The sequence below is a fragment of the Serinus canaria genome, chromosome 1 (genome assembly GCF_022539315.1).
Source record: "Serinus canaria isolate serCan28SL12 chromosome 1, serCan2020, whole genome shotgun sequence".
In the NCBI taxonomy this organism is placed as follows: domain Eukaryota; kingdom Metazoa; phylum Chordata; class Aves; order Passeriformes; family Fringillidae; genus Serinus; species Serinus canaria.
In genome coordinates, this window is record NC_066313.1 from 78,905,709 (window position 1) to 78,916,089 (window position 10,381).

Here is a 10,381-nt window from a genome sequence, read left to right on the forward strand (position 1 = left end):
TGAATTTAAGACTTTCACTTTATTCAGCAAATTGGTTTATTTACACAATGGGGAACGCTGGTTGAATGCTGTCAATGTAATAAAAACAAATCTAACAGAGACAATACTGAACTCTCTCTATGTATTCATAGCAGAAATGACAAACTATTTCCTTACCTGTATCAGGAACATCAAGCGCAACAATGGGACAGTATCATAGGACACTGATTTAACAATAAACCACAGAGGTCCAGTAATACTATGGCAATTTACTCATGTATTTACTGACTTTAAAATAAAAACATTAAAAGTCAGCAATACCCAGTAAAAAGTTCTGTCAATTATCAGAGTCAAACTCTGATGAGTAGGTCAGTAAAACCTTATCAGATCATCCACAGTTCATAAAGTGACATGAGTTGCTTCAGACCACCAACACAAAAACAAAATTGATGAAAACAGATTATCCTCTAAAAGGCAACGATGATCTGATAAGGGTTTAACTTAATGGAAGTTTAAAAAAAAAAAGAATTGCAGAGCACAGCCCCTATTAGAACAAGCTAACTTTCCAACTTTCAAAAAAGACAAAAAAAAATTTGAGAGAAAGAAAAAAAAAAAACCAAAAAACACTTCAACATGAAGCTACCATACAAAGTTTTTGTTTGTTTTCCTTTTTTTTTTGTTGTTGTTTTTGTTTGTTTCTTTTTTACTTTTAAGAGTTCAGAGTTGAAATTTAATCCTGGCTTTTTAGGGAGAAGGACAGTTTTGGCCTAGACTTTCCTTTGCCCAGGATAATTTTTTGCTCTTCCTTTTGCTGACGCTGTCTCTCTTGTTCTAGTTTCATCCTCTCCTCATGAATCTTTCTTTGTTCTTCAACAATTTTCAATTGTTCTTCAGCCTATATAGGAAAATGGTAAAATTTAGGCCAGCATATTTTGTAGTCATAAAAGCAATTTACAAGTCCATACTAACTTCCTAACAGGTCAAATCCTGCATAAGTATGTAGGCAGTTCTGCCTGAGCTGGGTACCATAGTTGGTTTCAGTGAAACCATTTACAAAATGGTTATTTGAATTGAGTTTAAAAGAAACACTGAGAACTTTCTATAGCTAGTGTATCAAAATCTTGAGTGCTTGCATGCCAAGTTTTTCAGAATTGCTTTGCAAACAACACATTACATTTTAATTAAGGAAGACATTAGATACATACAGAAATTGTCCCAACACTTGTCACATGTAAGCTAAAGTAACATACACATATAATGAAGTCACATATCTTCAGGCAAAGGTCTTCGTGATCCAAACCCATCTAAAAACCCCTCCTAATCAAAAACCATCTTCACTTGATTTGCAACTAGTCAATCCTTATATTGACCTATGGTTTTTACAGCTCTCCCAGTGGTCTTCTAAAGGTGCTTATTTAGTTCATTACATCAGTCAATACTTTAAATTTTCCATTTGCCCTGTTTCTACTGTAAGAGATTAAGAAAAGGGTAAAACAGAAAGAAATCTAAAGCAGATGTAGTTCAAGCAAAAAGATTTAAGAAGTCTCATTTTTATATGAAAGAGGCGTAATTACTTGGGCAATTGAAACTGACAGAGTTCAATCGGGATTTAGAAGCAGCTTAGTTTGTCTTATCATCAACTGATTAGAATCAGATAAATGATATTGAATGTTTTCATGTGGCAAGCACCTGATTTAAAAGGGCTTAAGAAGACCAACGTAAGTTAGACTTTCCTAGCTCACACATCTTAAGCTTATGCTGAAAGTCCCTTTCAGCACTTCTTCATCAACATTATACTAGAATCAAATCTAGTTTGTACTTGTCCCACTCAACAAAACAGAATTAGCCAGACAAAGCTGAACATGTTGGCAAACTTATTTCAACCCTCCCCATGAGATATAGTTAAAACGTACTTTTTAAATTCTGAAGGCAGCAATTTCCCCTCTAAATTAACTGCATCTGAACTATTTTACCAGCCTAGTGTTACTGCTAAGGATCTGGTCTTTCATGCTCAGGGGAAGGAGAGCAATGTTACTGATGGAACCAGCAGTATGCCAGTTAAACTCTAGAAAAGGTTGATTTGTTTATTTTAATTGTGTTGCAGATCTGGCAGAGACACCTGTATTTTCCTACAGAACAGTTAACTACACCTTCACATACCAGTTTAGCTTGTGCTTCTGCAATTTTTCGATTATTCTCTTCTAGTATTCGCTCTAGTTCCTCACGCTTTGCACGCTCTTCTTCCTAAAGGGGAGGACAGGGCAAGATGTTAGTAAAGTAAAATATTCATTTCTGCATGTTCACTAATCTTTCTCAGAATTCTTTTGTGAACTGACTTAAAGTGGCAGCTTTACAGCCACCTATTTTGCCTCACAACGGTAAACTGTGCAGCCACTAAAACTGGTTTCTAGCACTCAATTTAAATCATCCCGCCCAGTCCAAACAGCAACCAACTAAACCCTCCCTAATCATAGAATCCTGACAATTTATTACTAGAATTTTAATATCACACAAATCAACAAGGACAACTACAAAAACTGGATAGTATTTACCAAATTAAAAAGTAATATAGAAAATATAAATAAAGTGAATAGTTTGTCTCACCAATTAAGTATACCTACGTATTCTTTACCTATACTCCTTTAATCAGCATTAAAAGTTGAATATTTACTGTCTTGTCCAGTGTCCTGCAGAGTGTGCTCCTCGGCTGCCATACGCGCCAGCTTCCTCTTTAAAATGATTTGTACTGTTAGCTTGGCAATACCTGCATCAGCAGCTCAACCATTTATAAAGAAACAACATACAAGGAAGGCTGAGCTGAGGAATGCAGATGTTTATGGTAAGAAGGAACAAAAATATGTAAATCATTCCTAAGGCAAACAGTTAATAAGAAAAATACATTTACTGTTAGTGAAAAATACAAATGGTAATCCATACTTCATGGAGCTATGGGCTTCTTTCATGGGGAGAATGGACTTAACATTCAGTATTTTGACAATTTTAAGACAGCTGAAACTGTCTGCAGTATGAACTTGGAATTCAGGAGTCCAGGGAAGGCAAGATCAGGAAATAAAGCCTTGTAATTGTTGTTTTCTTGGTGAATTTTATGGAACTCTGTTATGCAACTCAAATATGAAGACTGCGTGAAAAATTTTGAAGTGTTTCAGTTCACATAATATATATCCAAATTATTTTTATATTTGGAGGATTTAAAGTTAGCCAGAAGTTTGTGTCTGTGTAAGAAAAAAAAGTTAATACGAACAAAGCAAGCATATGAAAACTTCTTACTATGACTAGTAACCAGCTACTAGCTAGCACACTTCACTCCAGGCATGGAGGTTCATTCTGCATTACAAGGAACTGGTGGGACTTCTCCACATGATGAAGATACCAAAAATACTTTTTTTAAAAAAACAAGTCATCCATCTGATCAAATGAAAACCTCTACATATGAAGAATTAGCTGACTACAAACACGTAAATTCAACTGAAACTCTGATATTAAAGTCTGAATTTGCAAGAAAAGTATAATTTATTTATTCTTTTTAGAGTTTATTGTAACTCAGCATTCCATTTGTTTCCATTTAATTTTATACTATGTGACTGACAAGTCACATCTAGTATGAAGGGGAAAGCTGCAATGCTACCGTCTCTCCTTTCGCAAGCCAATCAAAATATTAATTTAAAATAAACTGTGTAGGACATAGAGAGTGAAAAAAGCATTTAGCACTTATGACTATTTAGCACAAATTTCCTCTATGGTTTGAAGTTTGTCTTGAAATTTCTGGATCCTGGAATGATTGGTGCAGGCAGGCATCAAAGCCTTTAGTAGCAAATTACTGTCTCACAGAAAGACATTTTCAGCTTCTGCTCCAGCTGCTGATTAAAAAACAAAATAAAACAACAAAAAAAGGCCCCAAAAACCCAAGTCACACGTTCAGCTTGACTTCAGACAAGGGCAACCTGCTCTTTTATAACTTCTAGGGAGAAAAAAAGGAGTTGTTAGTAGTTATTAAAAATGGATATAATGATTTGGACAGAGATCCTTCGTGAAGACGTGGATGGGCTTATGCTCGAAGTCCCAGAATTAGTCCAATGTATGCTCAAGGAAAATGTTCATTTTAAATGAAGAATAAGAAACCTATTTGTTAAAGACAGGTACTGCAGCTCATTGCTGGACCCTGCTTTTTGCCTGGCTGAAGGCAAAAGCCTCTTACAGTCTAGGTAAACAAAATGAAACAAATGAAGGATACATAATTACATATTTTTTAATACCCTTCCCCAAAATGAAAGGACTGCTGATAAATCCTGCAGCCATGGCAAAAGTTTCAAACAATTCTGAAATATATGTAGGTCAGTTCCATTAAGAATCAAGTATCCTTGTTCAGGTTTTAGGAGAGTAACTGTTTAAATATCAGTGAGCTCCTCTGAATAGGCTAGAAATTAAGTTTCGCAGCAATGCAAGTTTATATGAGAAGGGAATTAGATTTGCTGTATTCCATCTCTTTGTGAACCGAACAGGAGGCACAAACCGACACTGAAAGTTTTGCCATGGACTGTCTCTACTTTCCAAACGACCGAGCGTTACCTCTCTGGCTTTTTGTGCTGCAAGTTCAGCTTGTCGCTGTCGCTCGAGTTCTTCGAGCAACTGTTTTTCCATGATGCGCTTAGCCTCCTCCACCCTGCGGAGAACCTCTCGCTCAATCTCATCCTTTCTTTTCTCCAACTCTTCTTCTACGCGTTTAGCTACAAGTTCTTCCACCCTTCGAGCAGTTTCTTCCTCTATGAGTTTCTCTTCAATTTCTTGTTGACGACTGCAAAATGCAAACATGAGGATTACGTTTTTAATCAATAACGTTGGCACTGAAACAAACTCCTTCAACACGCAGCATCAGCATTGCTACTCAAAAACTTTCACACAGAGATTATATATTTAAAGAATATTTTGCCCTACATTTAAAGAAAGTGAATATTCAGGCAGTGCTCCTGTAACAGGGAATCCATTCAAACCATTCCATATTTAGTCTAAATCTTTCTAAATAACAGACTAAATTGAGGACAACTATCATTCTACTTCTTGATCACAACTGGGGGGGGAAGAAAAAATCCAACCCAAACCAACAACTACAACACCATGTCCCCCTCCTCCAAAAAATCCAAACCCCACCCAACTTTGACCATCATTCACCCTTCAGGAGTTTATACAGTCTCAATTTTAAGCCACATATAGCAATAATATCCTGTAAAATCTTGCCTTACAGCCACCACCTTAGAGGCACCAAACTATCTCCAGTATCTTAAATCAGAAGAAATAAAATTTGTGATTTCAAACTTGTGATTTTACCTAGAATTCCAAGTGTTATACCTATAATCTAGCTATCCAATCATTTACCTTAACAAATTTCAGTAACTTCAGATCTTAACTTTTTTTTATTGCAAAACTCTGTTTCTACCATAATGATCAAAAATAAATTATATCAATACCAAGAACTAAATAAATCCTTGCAAACTGCATCTTTCCATTTTCTGAATCTTGGAAATATTTTCAAATGTCTTTATTTTAGTTGAGCAGCAGTATTATCACTCAGCCTGATCACTGTTTAAATTTTTCATTAAAAATGATACAAAAATCAGGTAAATTTGCAGGTTAATTACCACACACAAAAAAACCCCTCCAGGCAGTAATCACAAGTGCAACATGGCATTCAGATATCCAAGGATGAACAACAGTGAATACTCTATATTTCATGTAGCACAATTCATCTGGAATTATTATGGGCTTTGGGGAGAAGACTCTTGGTTTTAAACTTGATATTGAACTTCTGTTTCAAATATTCCACAAAGTACAGAACAATCTTATAAAACTTTTCTTCTGATCTGGCCTGCCAGCAACACAAATGCAAGATTTAGAAGAACAACTACTTGTAGTATCTTAATATCCTGTCATTTTCAGAATGACTGCATTTTCCTATCTCATTTGGAAAATTTTCCTAATCTATCTTATTTGAAAAACAACTTACTAAAAAAAGTTACATAATTTACCAACTTTTAGATGACCCACAGCACAACTTGCAAATATGCAGTAGGAGATGTGAAGTATGGATTACTTATCCAGATGACCACGGGAAATATAAAGGTGAAAGGCTCCCAATTTCCTGTAGTCATGTGTCATGTTTTCAAAACTACTGAGCTATGTGGATCTACTACACTTACTGAACTAAGTGGATCTCCTTCAATAGAAAGTTTTGGAATCCCCAACTCAATAATTTGGCCAGAGAACACCAATTTTAATCTTACAATCCTCAAGAGATAGCAAATTTAGCTGGGAACACATTACACCAGCATTCATTTTTCCAAGATGGACACTAAATATCTTGAAGTGATTTTTATCAGAAAAAAACCCCAAAGCAAGGTAAGGCAAACAAAAAACCTAGACCACTCCCAGAAAAATGCATCAACCCCACTCAAATAAATATGATTTTATTTTAAAAGGTTTCCCTTCCCTTTTCTTCAGCAGCGAGTACTCTCACCATCCTGAACCAATACTGCTTTGTATACATAAGAGGCTAGAGTTCCAGAGAAATAAATTGTCATTAAGTTCATATTCTCATGTTTTATGAAACTATCATAGCTTTACATTTAACATCAGGACATCTAGAAAAAAAAGTTAGCTAATTGAATACAGAGTGCATAGTTCCATGGCAATCATGTCTGAAATAGACTTTCAAATATCCTCAGCAATTGATGATGCACTCAAATTAAGCACTGTGCCTGCACATGTTCCATTCTTCTCACTCCAACAAACTCCATTCAAATTTAATTAAATGAATCAAATGTATTTTTAGACTTATCGGCAATGATATTACAATGGCTTAGATCTTACTAAGAAAATAAAATTATAAGCACAGATATAAATCTCAGTGATTTATTCTGTAGCATACCAACTATTTTTTTTTAAATCACATGAACTTGTATTTTATCATTTTATCATCCTGGCCTACTGAGTTATGATTCCAGAGCAACAGATAAGTTACTAATGTAAAAACTATTTTTTGTATGAACCATTTACTTCTTAAAGAGTAATTGTATGAAATCTGCAGAAAAGAAACAATACATTTTATCAAATTTCTGAGGGGAAAAAAATCATACCTGCAAGGCAAGGAAATGAGCACTATAGGAAAGGGCTAAAGTTAGGCTGTGTATTGAGATTTGAACAAGACATGAGAAGAAGAAAGTCAGTTCCAATGTATGAAATGTCCACTAAAGGAAGTACTTCTTTCCTTATCTAACATGAATCTATACTAATATACTTAACACAATTTACAGATGGCTTACTAAAGTACCATACTTTTCTACTCTAAGTTTTATTGCCTTTTTTTTTTTTTTTTTTTCTTCAAGTGTGTTGTAGAAGTATCAAAATTTCATACCCTTTTCCAGTACTGGTTCAATCTTTTCCAATACTGGTTCTTCCTCAAACGTCTACTATTCTGTAGCAAGTATTGCTGAAATATCATATTCCTTCTATAGAGACTTCATGAGCTTTTTAAAATTTAAAACCTAACTTACATAGAAAATTTACTTACACATGAACTAAACCAGCTCCTAAGTACTAGAATAAACTACTCATTCTATTCTCAAATTTTTAAGCACATTCCAGTTCTTCACTGCAGATATGCACACAATATTTTTGTTAGTTTAGGTAGTGAATGAAATTCTAAACCACAAAACTAAGTAGCACAAAACATGTTTGTGCTACTGTGGAAGTTTTTGACTGTCAAAACTCTGAAGTTAGCAAAGGTGATTACCTTCAAAGGAAAATAAGCTTGGGGTCACCAAGACCAACAGCAACAACTAGTATTTCCTGAGAATGATATGGCTTAAGTACAGCTCCACCTAAGAATTAACAACACCACTTGGCTTCATATGTACAAAGAAGTGCTTTTTCTGGATAAGGTGGTCCAATGAGCAAAGGTAGTGTTCAAAAAAAAAAAGAATCACCTGATTACAAACCATTCTCCTCTCTGCTGCATAAAGGTCTGTTTTATAACTTTATATGCTGCTAAACATATTATTGCATCCCCATCGTTTATTAAAATAGTATTTCTATCTGCAGACTTAATAAATAACCACACTCCCCATAAGCATTGCATAAAGTGAAAAAAGGGCAAGGTTTCAAATGAAACAAGCCCCCGGATCTCACTGTCCCATTTGGAAAGAAAGTAATCCCACAGTGTTAATCTAGGAGCTGCATAGTTTCTTGAAACCCTCACTCGAGCACCTCCAGTTGCCTCCGCTCGACGCGTAACAAGCTCCACGCCACGAAGGGGAGGGGCGGGCGTGCGGCAGTGCAGCACAAAGCCTCAGGGGCGCCGAGGCCTCCGGCGCACAGGGAAGTTTGGGAGCAGTGCAGCAGGGAGAGACCAGCGACGGCGGACGGGAAGCGGGCAGGGACGGCGAGAGGGAGGAGGCGTGCGGGGGGCTCGCACCCGAGTGGGCGGCTCCTAACGCACCTGAGGGAGCCGAGCTTGGAGAAAGGGGCGGATGGCGGGAAAACAGGCATTGGTCCGGCCTCAGCGAGGGCCCAAACGCCTGCAGCCAGCCGCAGGCCCACAGAGAAGGCGCGGAGAGACGGGCACCGAGCACTTCCCTTCCTCCCCCATCACTCACCACCCCCCTCGTCCCCAGCGCAGGCCCGGGGCTCACATTTTCCGCTGCCGCTCGAACTCCGCTTTTTTCTCCTCCTCCTCCCGCTTCTGTTTTTCGTCCAGGCTGCTGCGCTTGCTCACCGTGCGCCCGAAGATGTCGATACGGTCGGGGGGGGAGGAGGCGCGGTCGCGGTCCCGGTCCCGGTCGCGCCGGGAGGAGGGGGCCGTATTAGAGCGCGAGCGTGAGCGGGACTCCCGGCGCCGGTTCCGCTTGCTCTCCCGGGACTTGGAGCGCTTCCTTGCCCGCTCCTTTTCTCGAGATCGGGACCGCGATCGGCTCCGGTTCTTCTTGTTGTGCTTGGAGCTCTTGGTGTGCTTGGAGCGGGACGAGCTCCGGCTGCGGGACCGACCCATCCCGGCAGAGGAGAGAAGAGGCCGCGCCGGTGACCGCTCGACCACCCCCGCCCCCTTTGCTAGCGGCGCCTGGGAGAGGTGCGAGGAGGCTCTGCGCGCATCAGCACCGCCCTGGCGGGCCCTTCGTCTTCTCCCTTTCCACCGCTTTGCGCTGCGAGGAAAAGGAGCAGGCCCCGGGAGCGGGAGCGAGTCCGGACGCAGCCAAGATGGCCGCCCTAGCTGAGCAGTGACTCTCCTCTCCCGCCCCACAATGCACCGCGCCGTGCTCGAGCCCTTCGCTCCCCTCCCCGCCGCCTCCGGCGCCGAGCCGGAGGAGCACGAGAGCACTCGGCAATATTCGGCAGCCAATGGCGAGGGCCACTCGGAGCGGGCCCCTCGGCGGCGGTGGCGGAGCGCGCGCCGGCCGGGGGTCGCCTCAGAGAGAGTTGCTGTGTTGCCTTTGATTGAAAGTTCTTTCAGACACTGATTATCTTATTTTTATTTTGTTTTCATACGGGGAACAGAGAGAATTATCACTGCAGGTGAAGGAAGTTACGAAAATACTTAGAGCCACCACTAAATTGTGAAAATGAGTTTTCTAATCCTCTGTTGCACCACAGTGAAGACCCCCCCCTTAAAGGCAAAGAATCTTCTGAGATTCCTAAATGATCGCTGGTCGAAAGGAACCACGAAAGTCCGAGGGGTCGCAAACAACCAGAAAGTTTTATCAGTGAATTACACACTTGGCAAAGAAATCTATAAGCACACGGCAGTGAGTTTTGGATAAAGGAGCAGGATGAAAGGGAAGAGAGGAATTAAAAGAGGGGAAGATGAATTACAGAAGGAAAGATGAAAAAGAGGTCATCAGTCCTGGTTCCAGCGTCGACCCAGCTGAGGGTTTGTCAGTCCAGCCGTGTAGGTTTGGCCGAAGAGATGCCCAGGGTGCCAGGGATCTGTTTCCTGGTGGTTTCACTGTGGTACAGAAAAGGGCTGTCTTGGTTGTATTTAAATACATTTACCTGTAGACATTATTGTCCATTGTTAACTACAGGTGTGTAGGCATAGGAGAGTATGAACTCAGTGGTATCCAGGTCAGGGAGAGAGTATGAACTCAGAGATTCTATAGGCATCTGTGTAGGATGGTTTTATCCCAGTTCTGCCATGTAATTGTTTGGCGTTTCTGTGATGACAAAATTTGGAAACTGGTGTTATTCTTTATTTCAGTAAACTGGTGCAATCTATAGATAGTTAACCTCATTCTTTACTTTTAGCTCCTTGATGTCTTTCACAACTTGTATGCCTTTTTTTTTTTTTTTTTCAGGAGGTCTGCATTTTTTTAAGTACTTTTACTAAGCTTGCAGAACA

At 39.6% G+C, this 10,381-nt stretch overlaps 1 protein-coding gene across 1 annotated transcript; it reads right to left on the reverse strand.

Moving 5' to 3' along the window:
- ARGLU1 (arginine and glutamate rich 1) lies at window positions 1-9,268 on the reverse strand. Its single transcript, XM_009085342.4, has 4 exons — window positions 8,682-9,268; window positions 4,567-4,792; window positions 2,140-2,223; window positions 1-874 (listed from the first exon to the last, which is right to left on the reverse strand). The coding sequence occupies exons 1-4, from the start codon at window positions 9,035-9,037 to the stop codon at window positions 710-712; spliced, it is 831 nt and encodes a 276-aa protein (XP_009083590.3). The 5' UTR covers window positions 9,038-9,268; the 3' UTR covers window positions 1-709.
- Window positions 9,269-10,381: the final 1,113 nt, after the last annotated feature.

Excerpts from the sequence above, each read along its gene's own strand:
- ARGLU1 (XM_009085342.4), bottom strand. The coding sequence starts at position 9,037 with ATGGGTCGGTCCCGCAGCCGGAGCTCGTCCCGCTCCAAGCACACCAAG. Across the intron at positions 4,793-8,681 it reads TTCGAGCGGCAGCGGAAAAT|TCGTCAACAAGAAATTGAAG; the intron begins GTGAGCCCCGGG and ends TGCATTTTGCAG. Across the intron at positions 875-2,139 it reads CAGAAGCACAAGCTAAACTG|GCTGAAGAACAATTGAAAAT; the intron begins GTATGTGAAGGT and ends TTTCCTATATAG.